This window comes from Chelonoidis abingdonii, chromosome 1, assembly GCF_003597395.2.
Source record: "Chelonoidis abingdonii isolate Lonesome George chromosome 1, CheloAbing_2.0, whole genome shotgun sequence".
Lineage (NCBI taxonomy): Eukaryota > Metazoa > Chordata > Testudines > Testudinidae > Chelonoidis > Chelonoidis abingdonii.
In genome coordinates, this window is record NC_133769.1 from 263754061 (window position 1) to 263775023 (window position 20963).

Sequence of the window (20963 nt, forward strand, 5' to 3'; positions counted from 1 at the left end):
TTATACAATGTGTAGGCAACCTTAATCTGGCATTTCCTAACTTCTGACTGCTTGACTTTGCAACCTTAATATTTTAATCCAGGTGTCTTTCTCTATGTGTTAGTTATACATGGAGTAGCTCTATTGACTTCAGTTAAAGATATATTAAATATAGAATTTTTAAAACCTGGGTTTTACAATCTTTAGCTTTAATCTTACAACCTCAAGTCAAAATGTGGTTTTAGTCCACATTGATGTTTAAAACACCTTTCTTCAAATCATCCTGCAGTGATTTATAAATGAGAAACCTTTTCTACTCGTCTTAGTTTTATATTTTCTTAAGTATCATTCCTACTGGAAAAAATCCTTTTGGTTACACACACCATGATATTTTCATCATGAAGGGAAAAGAATAACCATTTAATTTTACTAAAGTGCAGTGAGCTCTCCTGGAGAAATTGAAATGAGATTTTTTTTTTGTCCTTATTTCGGTGAACTGAAATATACCCAAAGAATGTCCTTAAGGAACTTCTCTGAAAGCACAGACCAATTTAGAATGTCTTTAAAAAATAAATTATTTTGGAATCGTGAGGACAAGTCAATCTAATTTACCCAGAAGCTAGACTGTAGCTTTTGCCACATAGCTGTGCCACTCCAGGAGAAGTTCAGGGAATTGTGCCTCTGAGAGATGCAATTCTCTCCATGCTTACCTCTTTCTCTAGCCAATGGCCTGTATTTCCATCAAACTACAACCTTTTCTGGTTAGCCCAGCTTTGCTGGCCAGTGTACTGAGGATGATGCCAAAGTTACTGAGGATGATGCCAAAGTTATGCCCACTCTCTATCCTTCTCACCAACCAGCTTTTGTGGGGAATTAGCAAGCTCCCACCTATTCATGTGCACCCAGACATACAGTCTAGGAACCTATAAGAGGATGAGTGGACTCTTACTTTCCCTATACCCCAAGTCAAAATCTAGCCCCTAATGTTGGGCTTTTTCTTCAATACCATTTTTCAAGACTGAAAATAACATTATCAAAGTAAATTCATGGAGCCAATTTCTGCCAGCAAAAGAATGAATCAGTTCTAAATACACTCAGTGGGAGCCCCACAATGCATTCAAGGATCAAGTTTAGCCCATGATGTTCACTGTGGCTCAGACTTCACAAATATTTAATACTTGTCTGAAACTCCCTGTATAAAAGGAAGCCATGAGGGTTTAGGAGACATTAAAGTACATCCTATAACCCTAATTACCAATGCTGTAATCTGCATTAATGATCTTTTACTTATTTTTAATTTCATTAGAAAAGTAAATGCATCATTTTTTTTAAAACCATAAACATATATAGAAATATAGTTTTCTTTAAAATACAGGTCTTCCACAATTTTTCCTTGTGTTTATCTGCCCTCTAGTGGTTAAGTAGAACAGGTAGCTTCTTTTTCTGTACTTACGATTCCTGCTACTGATTGGCTAATAATTACACAAATGCTAGTATTTTTTGATTTTTGTCTCCTTTGCCTCATACCACAATCCCGCTTGTCTCATCTGCCTACTACATCTGGTCTTTTGGACAATTAGCATTTTGGGTCAGGGACCATCATTTTCTATATGCCTAGCATAATGGGACTCAGATGTGGTAGTCTTCTAGATGCAACCATAATATAAATAATACTTACCTCCAATTAATACTTTTTTCTTTTCACAGAACTTCAGCTCAAAATATTTTATAAAACAGCTGGACAAATCATTCAGGGCTGTTTTAGCATGTCCAAAAGCCTCCAAGATACAGTTTACCTGCAATAAAATATAAAGGTAGTGAAGTGACAATATGACAGGAAGTAAACAGGAAAGTTTCAGAGGGCTTCAGTAGCAACTGTTGGGTGCACAATACTTGAAATGCAATAAATAAAAAGCAATGGGAAAAAATATTAAAATTAATCAGTGTGGGAAATCAGGCCAGTTGTTTGTGTGCCTAAATAGTGCTTTTATTTCTGAAACTCTTTGCCGAGGTTCATAGAGACATAAGGAAGGCTTAAAGGACAAAGCCTTTGTAAGAGAGACAAATTGGGTGAGGTATCTTTTTATGGGACCAACTTCTGTTGGTGAAAGAGACAAGCTGAAAGGAAACCTGCATAATACCTTCAAAAGATGAGCCTGGGAACTTAAAATAACTGTTAGGCACTAAAAATCATGGACTCAGTAAAGACACCAGATTATGGCTCATTATAACAATCTGTAACGCTCTAATACTCCTTTGTGCTAGGACTGCAGAGATATTAACTGCCCACTTCATTCTGAATGGTCTTTTGCAACATATGTTAACTCCTTATGCTTAACAATCTGTTCCACCTTGTAGTTAGGTGTGACACTGAGTACCTTTCCCAGACCTGAAGAAGAGGTCTCTGTAACCTCAAAAGCTTGTCTTTCTCGCCAACAGAAGTTTGTCCAATAGAGATTACCTCACCCACCTTGCCTCTCTAATATCCTGGCACGAGCAAGGCTACAACAACACTGCAAAAAACCTTTGACAGAGAGTGGTAGAGGTCAGGAGGTAAAGCCACATCCTAGAAATAAAAAGTCACTTACCCTAGTTTTGCATTAACACAACTCCATTGAGTCAGGTTCTCTGATGTATCTGCTGGTTGTGGCTTCCTGACCCTCAATCTAGCTGCATGCCAGTTAGGACAGCCTCAGAGATGATCTAAAGAACACCAGCAGGCTATGGCTCCCCATGCAGTAACATTCCACCCAGGTCCCTGCCCATGATTGCTTGGGGGCTGCAATAGGGGTACCTCAGAAACCAGCTATGCTGGCTATGTGCCAGCTGGGGACCTCCTCAGATGGGGAAATCTAGCAGCTTTATGGCCCCTGTGCACCATTAGACTATCATAAAGGGGCTGGAGTGAGGGAGACGATCTGGCTTATTGACCTCATATAGAGTTACTCCTGATTTAAACCAGTGTAAGACAGATGAATCCAGCATTATTATTATTATTATTATTATTATTATTATTGATGGCAGCTCTCCTTGATTTGATTTACTGGGCAAATTATTTTTTAAATGCCATATTCTGCAGAGAAAAAAAGTTTCACTTTTCTCTCACACAAACAAATGACTGGTACAGATATAACACGCAGTGATTAATCAAGGTGCCATTTTTACACCTTTTTAAAATATGTTTTTTAAATAAGTTTTACAATAGAAATGTATTTTCTCATTTGGTTGAGCAGGGGGTTGTGTGATTCCCTGTGTATTTAAGTCATTATATATCATATAGAATCAAAGGCCTGGAACGGACCTTGAAAGGTCATCTAGTCTAGTTCCCTGCAATCATGGGAGGACTAAGTATTATCTAAATCATCACTTTAGTATGTTATTTTTTAACTAGACGGAGAGCCTGACTCAGAACTAATTTACACCTTTCATTGTCATTTGCACCTTGGAAAAATTGTGTATAATGCACTACTATTTTACTACACAAAAGTGCAAGGCTGTAGAAAATCATGCCTAAGGTTGTGAGTCTGTCACAGAAGTCATGGATTCCGTGACCACTATGACTTCTGCAGCAGCTCATATGGTTGGCCTGTGGGCTGCCAGAGCAGCTCGGGCAGTCCCTGGGCCAGCTGCACCATCTGCTAGTAGGGCAGTCTCGGGCCACTGTGCCCCCCACCAGGAACATCAGGAGTGTGGGTGTGGGAGGGGCTCAGGGCTGGGGCAGGGAGTTGGACCATGGGAGGGGATGAGGACTCTAGACATTGCTTACCTTGAGGAAGCAGTGACATGTCCCCCGGCTCCGCCTAAGTGGAGGCATTGCCAGTGGGGCTCTGCCCACTGCCTCCCTTCACAGGCACCACCACCACAGCTTCCATTGGCCATAGTTCCCGGCCAATGAGAGCTTCAAAGCCAATGCTCAGGGCGGGGCAGCGCAAAGAGCTCCACCGGATGTACCTCTGTATAGGAGCCAAGGGACATGTTGTTGCCACTGTCAGGGAGCCTGCCAGCGTCACCAACCCCTCCCCCACAGCAGAAGCAGGTGTCCCAGGCTGCACGCTGCTGCTCGCCCCCACCCTAGCACCAGTAGTCAGGGGTTATAGTGCAAGTCTCGGACAAGTCATGGGCTGCAAATTTTTGTTTACTGCCTGTGACCTGTCCATGACTTTTACTAACAATACCAGTCACTAAGACATAGCCTTGAAATATTAGAAATTTAATTAGCTATTTGTCCAGTAGATGGCAGCAGCAAATTGGCTAATTTAGTTCTGTAACTGCAATAGAATTCCATGAAGGATGAATTTGACCCAGTGAGACTAATTAAGCACTCGTGTAAAGACATACAACTGTACTAATTTTAATGGAGTTATGCATAGCTGCTTCAGGTATGAATTTAGCTTATCATGCTTACCAGTACTTCCTAAAAAGTAAATTAAAGTGAAAACCAAATTTGCTTGCCTGTTACTACATGTACTCATTTATTTTTATGGAAAGCATCTTAACTGATCTGAATTGCACCTGCATGGGTGTTGACAGAAGCTGGACCAATGACAGAGACCAAGCCAGTGTCAGGAGCAGAACCCAAGTTTCCTGACTCCTATTCCAGTTCCTTAGCCAGTGGACCATGCTGGTCATTTTCCCAGTTACCAAGAACCAGAGGGCTCAGAATAAATATTTATTATTTAATCTGAATTTTAGGAAAGGAAAAGCGAAAGAAGATCTGATCTGGATTTTAAAACCATAACTGAGTTAAAATACAGGAGTAGGATTTATGGGCCAGACCTTCAGCTGGAGCAAATCAGTTTAGGTCCACTGAAGTCAGCAGAGTTATTCTGATGTACACCAGCTTTAGATCTGACCCATTGTGTTTAACATAATGATCTAAGGCTTTGTTACTTGTATATAACTATGCTAATACAACATCAAACAGGAGAATTTAAATCCAAAAAACTGAAAAGTTATACTTCCCACTCTAACATGAACACAGTTTCATTGATCATCTATATTAAAGCATTTATTTTAAAAAGTATCACCAATGATTCAGACCTCTCTGTGTAGTACCAGTGCAATGCAATAAAGTCAACACTTCTCTGAGCACTTTAATATTTGGATTTCCAAACTATGGCTTTGTTTGTTTGAATGTATAATGCCTTACGTAAACTCAGCTGTGCTTATTTCAGTGTAATTAGATTTCAATACACAATTATTGAAATATGAATGCCGTTGTTTTCCAATAGCCAATCATCTGTTATTTGTATTCCCATAGTGCATAGGAATCCTCATTATGGAGCAGGACCCCATTGTGCTAGGCACAATAAAAACACAGAACAGTCCCTGGTGCAAATAGTTTACAGTGTAAGAGAAGGGTAGGAATAAATGGAGAGGGGTAACTAGTGGTGTTCCCCAAGGGTCAGTCCTAAGACCAATCCTATTCAACTTATTCATAAATGATCTGGAGAAAGGGGTAAAAAGTGAGGTGCCAAAGTTTGCAGATGATACTAAACTGTTCAAGATAGTTAAGACCAAAGCAGACTGTGAAGAACTTCAAAAAGATCTCACAAAACTAAGTGATTGGGCAACAAAATGGCAAATGAAATGTAATGTGGATAAATGTAAAGTAATGCACATTGGAAAAAATAACCCCAACTATACATACAATATGATGGGGGCTAATTTAGCTACAACTAATCAGGAAAAAGATCTTGGAGTCATTGTGGATAGTTCTCTGAAGATGTCCATGCAGTGTGCAGAGGCAGTCAAAGCAAACAGGATGTTAGGAATCATTAAAAAGGGGATAGAGGTTAAGATGGAGAATATATTATTGCCCTTATATAAATCGATGGTACGCCCACATCTCGAATACTGTGAACAGATGTGGTCTCATCTCAAAGATATACTGGCCTTAGAAAAGGTTCAGAGAAGGGCAACTAAAATGATTAGGGGTTTGGAACGGGTCCCATATGAGGAGAGATTAAAGAGGCTAGAACTTTTCAGCTTGGAAAAGAGGAGACTAAGCGGGAATATGATAGAGGTATAGATAAAATCATGAGTGATGTTGAGAAAGTGGATAAAGAAAAGTTATTTACTTATTCCCATAATACAAGATCTAAGGGCCACCAAATGAAATTAATGGGCAGCAGGTTTGAAACAAATAAAAGGAAGTTCTTAACACAGCGCACAGTCAACTTGTGGAACTCCTTGCTTGAGGAGGTTGTGAAGGCTAGGACTATAACAGCGTTTAAAAGAGAACTGGATAAATTTATAGAGGTTAAGTCTCTCAATGGCTATTAGCCAGGATGGGTAAGAAATGGTGTCCCTAGCCTCTGTTTGTCAGAGGGTGGAGATGGACGGCAGGAGACAGATCACTTAATCATTACCTGTTAGATTCATTCCCTCTGGGGCACCTGGTATTGGTCACTGTTGGTAGACAGGATACTGGGCTAAATGGACCTTTGGTCTAACCCAGTACGGCTGTTCTTATGCTTTTATGAGAACAGATGTATACAGATAGACAAATGGACAGAGTACAAGCAGGAGTGACGCCAGAATTTCTGGCACCCTAGGCAGAATTTGGGGGGCAGCATTTTGTGCGCTCCCCACGGGGCACACAGGAGCTTCCGGTTCCACTCCCATGTCACCGCCGAAGAAGGGCCCTCCACCGAAATGCCGCAGGCAACAGTGGCAGTCATTGAGCTGCTCAATTGCCTGCCCCTGTTTTCCATGGCACGTCAGCAGAAGGTCCTTCTTCGGCAGCGCAACGGGAGCAGAACCGGAAGCTCCCGTGCTCCCCATGAGGAGTGCACAAAATGCTGTCCCCTGAAACCTGGCACCCTAGGTGACCGCCTAGGTTCACCTAATGGAAGCGCCGGTCCAAGTACATGTAAACAATGAGACAATATTGGTCAATATGGTAGGCAGCGGAACTGAATCCAAGCATGAGTCATTGAACTCAAAAGGTCATTTTGGAAAAAGTTATAAAAGCCCAAAAATAAGTGGTTTAGACTGGAGCGTCCATCTAAACCTTAACCATAGTGTTCCTGCTGTAACAGTATAATGATAGGTGAGTTGCACTGCCCAGCTGAATGAAAACTTTGTATTTAGTATTTACTGTCACAGAAATAGATTCTGCTGTCAGATACATGTAGCCAGTTCCTGTGCTTTCCTGACAGAATTTGATCCAGTTGTGGAAATCAGGTATGAAATTAAATATAATTTGTACATCTTGTATCTATTTATAAATTTATGTTACAGTTTCCAAATAAAGGCTGATAACACTACCCTCACGTAAGCTTTTGCAATCTCTTTTGGTGTAATGGCAAAATGTGACTAAGAACATATAGAAATCATTTTGCTATATTTATAGCTAAAAATAAATGGTTAATCATTTTTAAAATGTAATAAACAAGTCATACTAGAGGAATAAAATTAGATCTGTTATAGTGATCTGGTTTAATGAGGTTTTGACATAGTGTGTAAATAAAAAAATAATTGTTAAAGAATAGTAATGAAAGTACTATATGTATCACCAAGCCACAATGATTTTCCTTAAAACTTTCCAATTTTGTCTCCTATAAGATTACTTCAGACTCCACAGTATTTTTTATACTTGCCATAAGGAACACCAATATAGAGAAAGTGGATGAGGAAGTTTGAAAGCTTGTCTCTTTTGCCCATAGAAGTTGGTCCAATAAAAGATATTACCTCACTCACATTGTCTCTCTAATGTCCTGGGACCAACACTGCTACAGCAACACTGCTTATAAGGAACAGCATAGACACAGACATAACCTTATTTAGTTATTGAAGGCAATAGGAATGTTTTTAAGGGTCAGCGCTGTACTATAGACATTCCCTATAGATAGAGCAAGGATGAAAATCAAAATGACCAAAAATCATATTAGCAAAGCTGGCTTCCACATTTTGGCCCAATCACTTCAGCTCAATGTGAACTTGATCCTGCTCCTATTCAAGTCAGTGGAAAAAAACTCCATTGACTTGAATATGCAAGAGTGCAAGGAGCCTTTAATCTGTATTTTATGCAAAGCGCCTAAAATATTTCAATAGCTAGGGCAGGATCAAGCCCTATGTGAGCATGCCTATGAAATTCAGTTTCCCTCTAAGCAAAAATATCTTTCCTTGGTCAAAATACATATTGATACTGTGTTCTGAAACAGCTCAAAATACTACTTACATGTCTTATCTTCGAATCAAAGGTAATCCTGCTGGAACTGGATCTGCATGTCAGGTGCTTCACTATTTGTTTGCAGGCTTCAGTTTTCCCAGAACCACGTTCTCCACTGCAGAAAGGAGGGACGGGAGAAAAACACCGCTATTTTTTTGTCTCAGTTTTATACATTACATCATTTACAGCCTCTGTTATCCCTACTGGAGTGGACACTCCAGAGAAATGTTAATTCCTAATAGAGGCATAATTAGGAAATAATATTATCATTAAATAATCTGGATATTAAATCATGAACACCACATAAAAGACAAACTGGCGCATAATCTATGATTATGAACACTAGCCAGTTTATGCACGATTTTCCACTTGTCCTCACATTAGCACAGAGACAATGTAAAGTTAAAGTTCTTATCCTCTGTAGTGTTCTAATAGCAATGTTATTACCTTTCCTTTTAATGAGCCCAGCAAGGTGATTATACCAATGCCAAGCTATCTGGGGTTTTGTGTTTGAAGGGGGATGGGAGTGGCAAAGGTGAGAAGAAAAGAAAAAAGATGGAAAATTACCAGGCGAATGAGGAATGGAAGAGAGAGAGAATGAAGAAAAAGACAGCACAGCCCAAAGTTGGCTGATATATGGCACGCTGATGTGCCAGCAATTTCCCTTTTGCTATGTTGCCCCGCTCTCTATGCAAGCTGCAGGGTAAAATTTATAAGCTCCCCAATCTCTGAAGTGCTACACACTCAGACTTCAGAGATTATGATATTGTTTCATTTCATTCCTTGCACATGGAGAAGAATAAACAAAGAATGGGAGGGATGGAGTGGGCAAAGAAAACAGGTAGTGAGAGGTAGGAACAAGAAGGTGGGGAGGAGACAGAAGAGAAGAGGAAAAGGAAGTGACACCACAATATCAGCAAGGAAATGAACATAACAGAAATAAAGGAGTGGAGAGGAGAAAGACCAGAAGATGAAAAACAATACAGAATTAAAAATCATAAGAAAAAGCAAAAAGTCTACAAGGAGTGGAAGAAAGGTGGGATTAGCAAGGGAAGCTACCTTATTGAGGTCAGAACATGTAGGGATAAAATGAGGAAGGCTAAAAGCCGTGTAGAGTTGGACCTTGCAAAGGGAATGAAAACCAATAGTAAAAGGTTCTATAGCCACATAAATAAGAAGAAAACAAAGAAAGAAGAAGAACAAATGGATATAATGACATCAGGAATTTAGCTTAGAATAGACCAAGGTCTAACCATCGGAGGACTAAAGTTCTGGAACAGCCTTCCAAGGGAGCAGTGAAGCAAAGACATATCTGGCTTCAGGACTAAGTTGATAAGTTTATGGAAGGAGGGTATGATGGATAGCCTAATTGGCAATTGATGCTTGCTATATCTTACTATAACGGTAAATATGCCAATGCCGTGTAGGGTATGTAGATGGAATTGATAAATGAAATTGCAAGCCCATTAGCAAGATTTTTAATGAATCTGTAAACTCAGGGTTGTACATGTATGACTGGAGAATTGCTAACATAGTTCCTATTTTTTTAAGAAAGGGGAAAAAAGTGATCCGGGTAACTATAGGCCTGTTAGTTTGACATCTGTAGTATGCAAGGTCTTGGAAAATTTTTTGAAGAGAAAGTAGTTAAGGACATTGAGGTCAATGGTAATTGGGACAAAATACAACATGGTTTTACAAAAGGTAGATCGTGCCAAACCAACCTGATCTCCTTCTTTGAGAAGGTAAAGATTTTTAGACAAAGGAAACGCAGTGGATCTAATTTACCTCGATTTCAGTAAGGCATTTGATACGGTTCCACATGGGGAATTATTAGCTTAAATTGGAAAAGATGGGGATCAATATGAAAATTGAAAGGTGGATAAGGAACTGGTTAAAGGGAGACTACAATGGGTCATACTGAAAGGTGAACTGTCAGGCTGGAGGGAGGTTACTAGTGGAGTTCCTCAGGGATCGGTTTTGGGACCAATCTTATTTAATCTTTTTATTACTGACCTTGGCACAAAAAGTGGGAATGTGCTAATAAAGTTTGCGGATGACACAAAGCTGGGAGGTATTGCCAATACAGAGAGGACAGGATATCATACAGGAAGATCTGGATGACCTTGTAAACTGGAGTAATAGTAATAGGATGAAATTTAATAGTGAAAAGTGCAAGGTCATGCATTTAGGGATTAATAACAAGAATTTTTGTTATAAACTGGGGATGCATCATTTGGAAGTAACAGAGGAGGAGAAGGACCTCTTGGAGTATTGGTTGATCACAGGATGACTATGAGCCGCCAATGTGATATGGCCATGAAAAAAGCTAATGCGGTCTTGGGATGCATCAGGCGAGGTATTTCCAGTAGAGATAAGGAGGTGTTAGTACGTTATACAAGGCACTGGTGAGACCTCATCTGGAATATTGTGTGCAGTTCTGGTCTCCCATGTTTAAGAAGGATGAATCAAACTGGAACAGGTACAGAGAAGGGCTACTAGGATGATTTGAGGAATGGAAACCTGTCTTATGAAAGGAGACTCAAAGAGCTTGGCTTGTTTAGCCTAACCAAAAGAAGGCTGAGGGGAGATATGATTGCTCTCTATAAATATATCAGAGGGATAAATACCAGGGAGGGAGAGGAATTATTTAAGCTCAGTACCAATGTGGACACAAGAACAAATGGATATAAACTGGCCATCAGGAAGTTTAGACTTGAAATTAGACAAAGGTTTCTAACCATCAGAGGAGTGAAGTTCTGGAACAGCCTTCCAAGGGGAGCAGTGGGGCAAAAGACATATCTGCTTCAAGACTAAGCTTGATAAGTTTATGGAGGGATGGTATGATGGGATAGCCTAATTTTGGCAATTAATTGATCTTTGACTATTAGCGGTAAATATGCCCAATGGCCTGTGATGGGATGTTAGATGGGGTGGGATCTGAGTTCTACAGAGAATTCTTTCCTGTGTGTCTGGCTGGTGAGTCTTGTTCACATGCTCAGGGTTTAGCTGATCACCATATTTGGGGTCAGGAAGGAATTTTCCCCCATGGCAGATTGGCAGAGGCCCTGGGGGGTTTTCGCCTTCCTCTGCAGCATGGGGCACGGGTCACTTGCTGGAGGATTCTCTGCACCTTGAAGTCTTTAAACCACAAGCTGAGGACTTCAATAGCTCAGACATAGGTCAGGGGTTTGTTACAGGATTGGGTGGGTGAGATTGTGTGGCCTGCATTGTGCAGGAGGTCAGACTCGAAGATCATAATGGTCCCTTCTGATCTTAAAGTCTATGAGTCTATAAGACTGGCCTTTTCTCTGAATCTATGCAGAATGAGACTGCCTTTGCTATTTTTTTTTGACTAATTTAAACTATTGTTTTAATATTGTAAGTTTCTATCATTATTTAGAGTCTGATCCTGCATTCTTTGTACAGCCAAAGCTTCAACTGAAGTGGATGGGAGTTTTTGGCTGTGCAAGGGTTTCAGAAGCCCTGTATGTATTTAATGCAAAACACCTAAAATACTTCAGTGGCTAAAATTTTAAAAAAATCATCATTGAAGTCAAGGAGTTCACTGGCACACCTAATCTGAGTTTAACATCCCAGTGGGATTGACAGTGCAAGGTCTGTGACATAAATGCACTATGCAAGGCTCCGGTCATCAGCATTTGGTTTCCTGGAAAGATTCTCCTGGAAAATCTGATGCTATTCAAGGTTGTTTTCTGAAATCTGCCTGGTCCCAGATAATTTAATACACTGCATAAGTAATAATTTCCATATTCATTAATGCGTTCATTTGCAAGGAAGGGGTTGGAAACAAAAATTTCTTAATCAGACAGCACTGTATTCATTTTAATGGTCTTAAAAAATCAGCCCTGCAAAAGGTCAGTGCACTTCTGCTAGTGGCAAAAGCTGTATGGAAAGGTCACAGTAGCTGCAGTGCTGAGGACATGATAACTCATGTTTGATTTACCAAGTAGTAGAAAATGTACCAGCATGGAGAGTCATTTAAGTGTTTCAGTGAAATTGAGTTTAATCACATGCATTCCTGCTAACATCATAAATATCAGAGGGATTTTCCCTTAGCAGAAATCTCTGTAGGAGGTGGAAGGGTTAACCACTGAATAGAGCTCCAAGCTGTAGCAGGAATTGGTTCTGTAGGCAGGACCGGCACCGGGGTTTCTCGTGCCCTAGGCACACGGCCATTTCGCCGCCCCCCCGCACTGATCCCGTGGCTCAGGTTGACCTGCTGCAGTCATGCCTGTGGAGGGTCCGTTGGTCCATGGCTCCGGTGGAGCTGCCGCAGGCATGCCTGCGGCAGCTCCACCGGAGCCGCGGACCAACGGACGCTCCGCAGGCATGACTGCGGCAGGTCAACCGGAGCCGCCTGCCGCCCCCCTGGCAAAATGCCGCCCCCCGAATAATCCTGGCGCCCTAGGCGATTGTCCAGGCTGCCTAAATGGTAGCACCGGCCCTGTCTGTAGGACAAAGGGACAAGCACAGTAGCAATAAGGGCAGTTTTGAAACTGCATTTGCATCAGAAGAAGAGGAGAAGTTGCAAGCAGCATCACACAGTACGTGGAATCACAAAAGGTCTACTGGGAGTAAAAATACCCCCAAACCTCTCTTTCCTCCTTCCCAAACACCTCCTCCCCACAAAATTCTGCCTTTTTTGAAAAGCTCCAAAATAACCCAGACTGCCTATTTTATTTCAGTAGTGTCCAAAATGTGCTAGGTACTGTGCAGACACACAAGAGGCAAATGCTACCCTGAAGAGCTTACAACCTAAAAAGCAAGGATCAGACAAATGTGGGGGAAATTATACAAAACCCTGTATTACCAAAGCCTGTCAGAGGGACACCTGGCACATGTCTCATTTGTTTTTCTATACTTATATCTACATATAAAAGCCATCTCTTACAGGTCATTGTATTTTTATTCCCCCTTTTCTCTTCCTTTTTATTTCTTCTTCTTGCCCTCTATCTCTAACCACTGCTGTTTCTCACACTGAACACTCCTTCTCCAATCGTTGTTCCCTGCTCCCTGCCCCACCCCCCATCACAGATCTAAAGCTGAGTGTAAGAAGTTGATACCATTAGGGTATCAAAGCAACTACTTAATTAGAAGACAACCTCAATGGTCTTAGACATCTTTCTAAGGTGTCTAAGAATATTGGTGGGTTTGCTGGGGATTGGAGCAGAGCCCTCATGTCTTTTCTTGTCTGTCTTCGCAGAGCCCTTCAGTCACTTCCTGCTGGGGATGGGGTGTTGGTACTTCATAATTAGGCCCTTCCAAATTCACAGGCAGGAAAAACGCACCACAGACAGTGAAATCTGGTCTTTTGTTGCTTTTACCCTATACTATACAGATTTCAAGGGGGAGACCAGAGTTTCTCAAATTGGGGGTCCTGCCCCAAAAGAGAGTTGTAGGATGGTCACAAGGTTACTTTAGGGAGGTCGTGGTATTGCCACTCTTATTTCTGCGCTGTGTTGAGAACTGGGAGGCGAGAGAGCACCGGCTGTTGGCTGGACACCCAACTCTGCAGGCAACGCCCCACCAGCAGCAGCACAGAAGTAAGGGTGGCAATACCATGCCATCCTTATTTCTGTGCTGCTGCTGGTGACAGCTCTGCCTTCAGAATTGGGCTCCTGGCCAGCAGCTGCTGCTCTCTCGCCACCTAGTTCTGAACAGCGGCACAGAAGTAAGGGTAGCAGTACTGCAACCCCGCTCCCCCCAACTCCTTTTTGGATGTGGACTCCTACAATTACAATGCTGTGACATTTCAGATTTAAATAGCTGAAATCATTCAATTTACTATTTTAAAAATCCCGTGACAGTGAAATTGACCAAAATGGATTGTGAATTTGATAGGCTCTAATCATTAATACTTTACCCTCATCTTTCTAGTAGGCATTTTTCAAAGGGTCAGCACCAATGCTGTATCACAGTGTTCTTAGGGGATAAGAAGCTGCAGTAGTGGAACATTGTGTTTTATATAAGCCACAATTCCAAATAACTGTATGTACTTGGTGCTAGTTAGCATAGAAACCTACTTAACATAATGGTCGCCTCTTTGTAGGGTCTGTTACAGAACAGACATCCCAATTTAGTGCATAACAGCACATTTAGTGCATGCTCCCAAACAGCAAAATGAAGAACTTATGCAGCCTGGACCTGAAGGAATCTATTCCATTACACAAATGTCCAGTATTTCATAATCACCATTTCTGGCTAAGGACAGTGGTAGTAGTGGTGGCACACTTAGTACTGTACCCCACCCTCTTTATTTTCTATGTTTCATCCTTATGTTTTTGCCTTCACTCTTTAAGAGGTAGCACTAGCATTCTGCCTTTATAACAGCACTACCTCCCAAATCCTCTGTCTTCCTCAATGCTATGGCTGCTAGCAGAAAAAAACAATAGCAAATCTCAGGCATTACTTGTCCTCTGGTACTATCATCTTGTTATTCTCTCATATCAAGACAAAATATAGATCCTCTCACTTGACTGCATAGAAGATCAATCAAGTTATCAGAAACAAGATAGGAGTGACTCTGCAGTCTTTTCCACAGCAGAAAATGCCAGTGAGCAGAAAGCTTTTCTGAAGTTCTAAACAATCATAAATCAAATCAAGCAAAGCTGTAGATGTTTGATAAACAGGCCCCAAGTAACTTGTAATCCAGTAATCCCAAATCCTGGTTTAAGGGGTACAATCCTTAAAATATTGCAGCCAAATATTTGCACTCAGCAACATTTAGCTGGTTTACTATGTTCTGAGATTTCAATACACTATTCTAAGAAATTATTATTCAGTTTCTTTAACCTAGGAGTTCATTTCCTAACAGTAGTTTCCTTAAAGAAGGGCTTTCCAGGATCACTGGGCTGTTTCACCAATGTTGGCTAGAATTGGAGAATTCCAAGAAATGGTAAAATGTAACTAACACATGCTCCATGTATATTTTTCACTTTTTACAAAACAACCATTACAAGTCCATGCGCATGCTTCCAAGCAGGCAGTACAACATTGGCATAATGAAGACTTTCACCACAATGATATAAGAGCAAAAATGCATCATCCTCTACTTCTCAGACAAAAATGTGAACAAACAGATAAACTTTGCACCATGACCTGAAGATTAACAAAATCAGGCTTTGATGAGCCTACCATCTGGTTTATTTCTACAAAATGTATGTCCAAAAAGAAGACCTGAAGGAGCAAAACTCTGATGTGGAAACTACAGAACCCAAAGCACCAAAAAAAGAAAATCAACCTTTTGCTGGTGGCATCTGACTCAGATGATGAAAATGAACACGCGCCGGTCCACACTGCTTTGGATCATTAGCGAGCAGAACCAGTCATCAGCATGGACACATGTCCTCTGGAATAGTGGTTGAAGCATCAAGAGACATATGAATCTTTAGCGCATCTGGAATGCAACGCTGACTACAACAGTGCTATGCAAATGCTATTCTTACTTTCAAGTGACACTGTAAACAAGAAGCAGGCAGTATTATCTTCTGCAAATTGAAACAAACTTGTTTGTCTGAGTGATTGGCTGAACAAGGACTTCTAGGCTCTAAAGTTCTACATTGTTTTATTTTTGAATGCAGGTTTTTATTGTACATAATTCTACATTTGTAAATTCAACTTTCATGATAGAGATTTCACTACAGTACTTGTAGCTCATGAATTGAAAATACTATTTATTTTGTTTTTTACAGTGCAAACATTTGTAATAAAAATAAATACAACGTGAGTACTCTATACTTTGTATTCTGTGTAATTGAAATCAATATATTTGAAAATGTAGAAAACATTCAAAATATTTAAATAAATGGTATTCTATTATTAACAGTGCGATTAATCACAATTAATTTTTAATCGTGTGATTAATCACAATTTTTTTAATTGCTTGGCAACTCTAATAAAAATATTTGAAAATGGTATTAAATTAAGTATTGAAGCTACTCGCATAAAGAAAAGTTTGACAACAGCACTTTCTTTCTAGCCATCCATGGCACTGATGGGGCATAAAGTTGTCTTACATTATTGCATTTTCAGACCCATGTGATTCTACATGAGAAAGGTCCATGTGTTTGTCAGAGAGAGGCCTCATAAATTGATGTAAATTTAAGATGAATATAGCTGATCTGTCTATCTTAGAAGTTTAATTTTGTTTTTTAAATATAAATATATTTTTATTTATATGCATTTCCATGCTGTCCATAACTGTAATAATAGGCAGAAATGGCAGAGCTATCAAACAGTTCCATATATGAAGCATGTATGGACTACATCAGGTCCCTTACCAATATGGAACTACCTCACAATAATAAGGTAGTTAATCCCTTAGACAGTTCATTAAAATTCCTTTTTGCACCAACTACTATGAACCAATATGCTAAGAAAGAAGGAGATGATGGTCTCATAAGGGGAACCAATGGGTAATGCTATTTTTTCCCCTGAATTTAATGTTATTGTTGATCTGCATTGTCCCACAGTTCACAAGTGTAAATGTGGGGGTTTATCATTTGGCAAATATATTGGAACCTTGAGCACCTTGATAGAGGGGGAAAAACAAGTAACTAGTAACAGGTGTAAGCAATTAATCCTTGATAGACCAATCTGCTATTGCCACGTCATGACTTCTTAAATAAATAAATATGCAGAAGTGGACACTAATGTAGGTTATGGTTGGTCAAAAAATTTTCATTTAAACTGTTTTTTGACTGAGATTTGGAATTTTGACACAACATTTTTTTCTGATTTCCGTAGATAATGTTAGCATTTTGTAAAAAAAGAGAACGACCCAAATTTGAAATATTTCTGTTCAAAATGGCACCCCAGGTGCCTCATGGGAGTTGTGGTTTAAGTGCTTATACCCCCATTCTCTTCTATGGGCTGGGCTCTCTGGCAGAACACACAATGGCCAGGGACACCTATAATATACCTTCTTCCTTCATCATGAGTTCAGCCCACAGAGAAGAATAGGTGCATAGGGCACTGTAGCGAGGCGGTGTGGCTCCCTTCCTCCCCAGGGAGGGTTGAGCCCCGTCAATCATCCCCCAGGGCAGAACCGCTGGGCGGAAGTCTCGCCCCTCAGAGGGTCAGGTGGCTACCCGGAAGAATAAAAGCCCAGCCACCGTCAGGAGTAGACGTGCCCGCCGACGCTCGTCCCTGGGAAGCCGCTGAGGCCAGAGGCTGGCACCAGGAGCTGCCAGAGCTGCCCCGCAGTCGCTACGACGAGGAGCTGCCCGAGCTGCCCCGCAGTCGCTACGACGAGGAGCTGCCAGAGTTACCTCGTCCCTACTACGGCCCCGAGGAGCCCCCAGACCAGACCTGGCCCGCCATCCCGGAGGTATTCCCGGACCTGCCGCCCAGCCCTGACTGGGAAGAGCCCATGGTGCTGGACGCCCCAGCGGACCAGGTAGGAACCGAGGGGGATACTGGAAGTAGCCCGGGGGCAGCTGACTACAATCAGGCTGCAGAGGGCCCCGTGCCTATGTCAGTGTGTTTCGGTGAGGATCCCCACTGATCGTCACTGGCGGCAACAGCTGCTACTAGGGCCCCGGGCTGGAACGCAGAGAAGTGGGTGGGCCTGCGTTCCCCCTGCCACCCGTAACTGGGTGGCAGAATCTCCCTTCACCCTGACCTAAGGAGACTATTGACTTTGCCACTGCTTTGCCCTGCCCCAAAGGGCCAGAGCTGATAAACTACTGCTGTGTTTGTTGGTGCCCTGCCCGATCCAAGGGCTGGGACCCTATTGACTTTGCCACTGCTCTCCCCTGCTCCAAAGGGCCAGAGCGAATTGACTATTATAACTGTTTGTGGGCACCCCGCCTGAACCAGAGGCTGGGCCCTGTTTAACTGTGCCACTGTTCGGTCCCGCCCACAGGGCCCGAACCACCGGGCTGACTGCAGTCCCGAGGGCAGACGCCCTCGGACGACATGATGAGGCCGGTGTGGCTCCCCTCCTACCCAGGGAGGGTTGAGCTCTGGCACCCACATGTCCACAGGCACCCAAATAACTCCTCTGAGGCTCCAAGGTGTTAGTTTGAATAGAAATACTTCACATTGCATAAAGGAGAAATACATGGAAAAAATTTGTAGTGCAACTGCCATATCAAATTTTAATAAGGAGAAGCAACACATCTAAGCAGTACATATGTACAGCTTGTTTCTGTTCAGTAACATGCTACATTATATGCAAGGTAGAATAGCTGCTCATAACCACAAATTGAATTCGTTTCTGTTAGGGCAACTTTGGTTTTTTGTCTGGACATTAAACAGAACATTCAAAGCTTTGGAAGAATGTCTAAAATGAGCCCCAATTTTTTTTCCTGAAAATTGAAACCACTTTTTGTACCTGCCACTCATTCAACAGAAACCTGTTTACTTTGAGCTTGAGACAGCCTCTGAAACATGTCATGTGTGTAAACCACCATCCCTAAGCATTTTACCAATATCTCCAACATTGGTGCTGGATGCTTTTTTCACTCCTTGTGAAGAAAAAAGCTACTCTTGTATTTTTCAATGAAGTTCCTCTTCCAAGTTCCTCCTTTTCATGAAGTTTTCATGAGGGCTACCAAAAGCTTTCACACAGATTAATGCCATTTTCATTGGCATCTTGCAAGTGCTTAAAATGAATGAAAACAAAGGGAGTCAATATGCAGTAGCCATGTAATTCATTATCCAATTGCTTGTCCACAGGTCAGGGTGAAAGGCACTATATGTCCCTAAGTCTCTCAGTGTGCATAAAGGTCTAAGGCCCAATATTTTTTGGGAATTTCAACAGGCCAACAATAACATCTCAAAGGAATGCAATGCTATGGCTCTGCCCAGTGAAGTTTTTCCACCACTAGCATTAGAAGTAGGTTAGGTATACACTACAGTTGTCATCTGAGATATTTTTTTAGTGAGTGAAGTTTTTGGGATAAATGTTTATTTTCAGTTCCCAGAAAGTACTAGAACCAGAAGTGCAGAATACTGCAAAAATAGGTTATTCTTGCACTATTTCCGTTCATGACTTGAAATGAGAAGTCATAGAAGTCTTGTTCATTTGAACTGCCAACCAACTTTGGAAACCCAAGAGATTCAGATAAGCTATAAAAATGCGCTAAATTTTTGGATGTTCCTCTGAATTCAATTCTAAACACTTCCTGGTGTGCCAATTATTAATGCTAAAATCTGTTCTGATACTAAGTAATAAATAGGTTGAAGAAAATCATTTGGCAGATTGTAAACTCTTTGGGGCAGGAGTTCTCCTTTTGTTATTAGTTTGTACAGCACCTAGCACAAATGGGGTTCTGGTCCATGACTCGGCTTCTCAGGTGCTACTGCAATACAAATAATTAAGAATATTAAGAATAGATATAAAACTATTGTGTTTATATCAACATGCTTATTGTTATATAATATTGACATTGGATATAGATATAATCCTTTTCTGCAACTGGAAATAATGTATCACTACATTTTTAACCAGAATTATGTACTATAAAAATAAGATGCTCTGTAAATAGCAATCATGCATTAATGTTTTCTGATTATTAATTCTGGTAGAAAATAAGGGGTGATGAAATATTGGGAAAATAAAACAAAATTAAGTTCCCCAGTCTATCATTTTTAAGAGAAGAGAATCTCAGTCCTTTTCAGATTTACACTGGATTTATAAATGTGGCTTATTTAGCTATTAGGCCATTGGATGTTAACACTACTGGTTGCTAAAATGGGTAACAGATTAAAATAATTCATTTGATGTATGTGTTTTAAATGTTTTGTTCTAATCACCAGATTAGACATTAATGTCCCATATAAGGGTGACTAAATCTGTTAAGGATGCTTGGCTTTCACCAAGACATCTATAAATTATTGTGTAGTTAGGCTTTCTGGCTAATTCTAATGCTTATCTTGTCAGTTCTTAATGCATTTCTAAAGTCATGCATGACTTGAGGGGAGGAGAAGGATAACTTTAGCAAGCAAGAAAAAAAACAATGTGTTAGAAACAAACTGGTTTGATACAGGGAAGTCCACCACTTGGCTGTAATAAGCACATAGTACCATCTAACTATATTTTAACACAAACTGCACCCTGAACTGTTTTTCATCTATTAAACATTACAAGTCAGCTGAGAGAATAGAAAAAACAAACCAAGTTACATTGAATAAATGGCAAAAAAATCTACACCCAATCCTACAACATTTGATTAAATGCATCCCTAATGTTACATCATGCACTTCAATAAGGTTAACCCAAGAAGACATTTGGTCATTTGCAGAGTGAAAAAATGGAAGAAAAAAACCCAGAGAAGAGATTTAAGAAGCATATTTGCATGAGAAAAGAGATATTTTAAGAAAAAATATGAGGAGTTAACAGAAAGCTAATGAAGCTGACAAATTGCAGACGAGCTGCAGAAGAATTGGCTCTTTTGCTAATTTGAGGGGGAATGTGTGATGGAAAAGAGAGGAAATAGATGGTAGATCAGCAGAGGGGCCCGACACAGAGGAAGATCAGGTGTATGAAGTAAACTGGAGCAAGACAATAGAGAACTTTAAAGGCCAGGGAAAAGTTTTACTGAATCCCAAAATGAAAATATATGGCCAATTCTCATTTGCAAAAAAGCCTCTTTACAACACTCTGTGAAGGGTAAAGATCCATTTAAGTGGGCGCAAATTACAATTACACACACCGTGAAGGCAATATAAATTAGCCTTAGCATAAATGCAAACAAGGCCCACAGTTCTTACCCAAAGAGTAAGACTGAACATAGGGTGGTGTTGAATTTTTCATTTGGTTGTTTTATGAGGGCAGGGATGG

At 40.7% G+C, this 20963-nt stretch overlaps 1 protein-coding gene across 2 annotated transcripts in view; it reads right to left on the bottom strand.

Annotated features, from left to right (window-relative positions):
- The window catches only part of MYO16 (myosin XVI), a 650995-nt gene that overhangs the window by 267956 nt on the left and 362076 nt on the right, over positions 1–20963 (bottom strand). For both annotated transcript variants that reach the window (XM_075061501.1, XM_075061500.1), the window contains exons 14-15: positions 8165–8270; positions 1658–1775 (exon numbers count right to left, since the gene is read on the bottom strand). In XM_075061501.1, coding sequence (XP_074917602.1) covers positions 1658–1775; positions 8165–8270 — 224 coding nt within the window. The remainder of the gene's footprint in view (positions 1–1657; positions 1776–8164; positions 8271–20963) is intronic.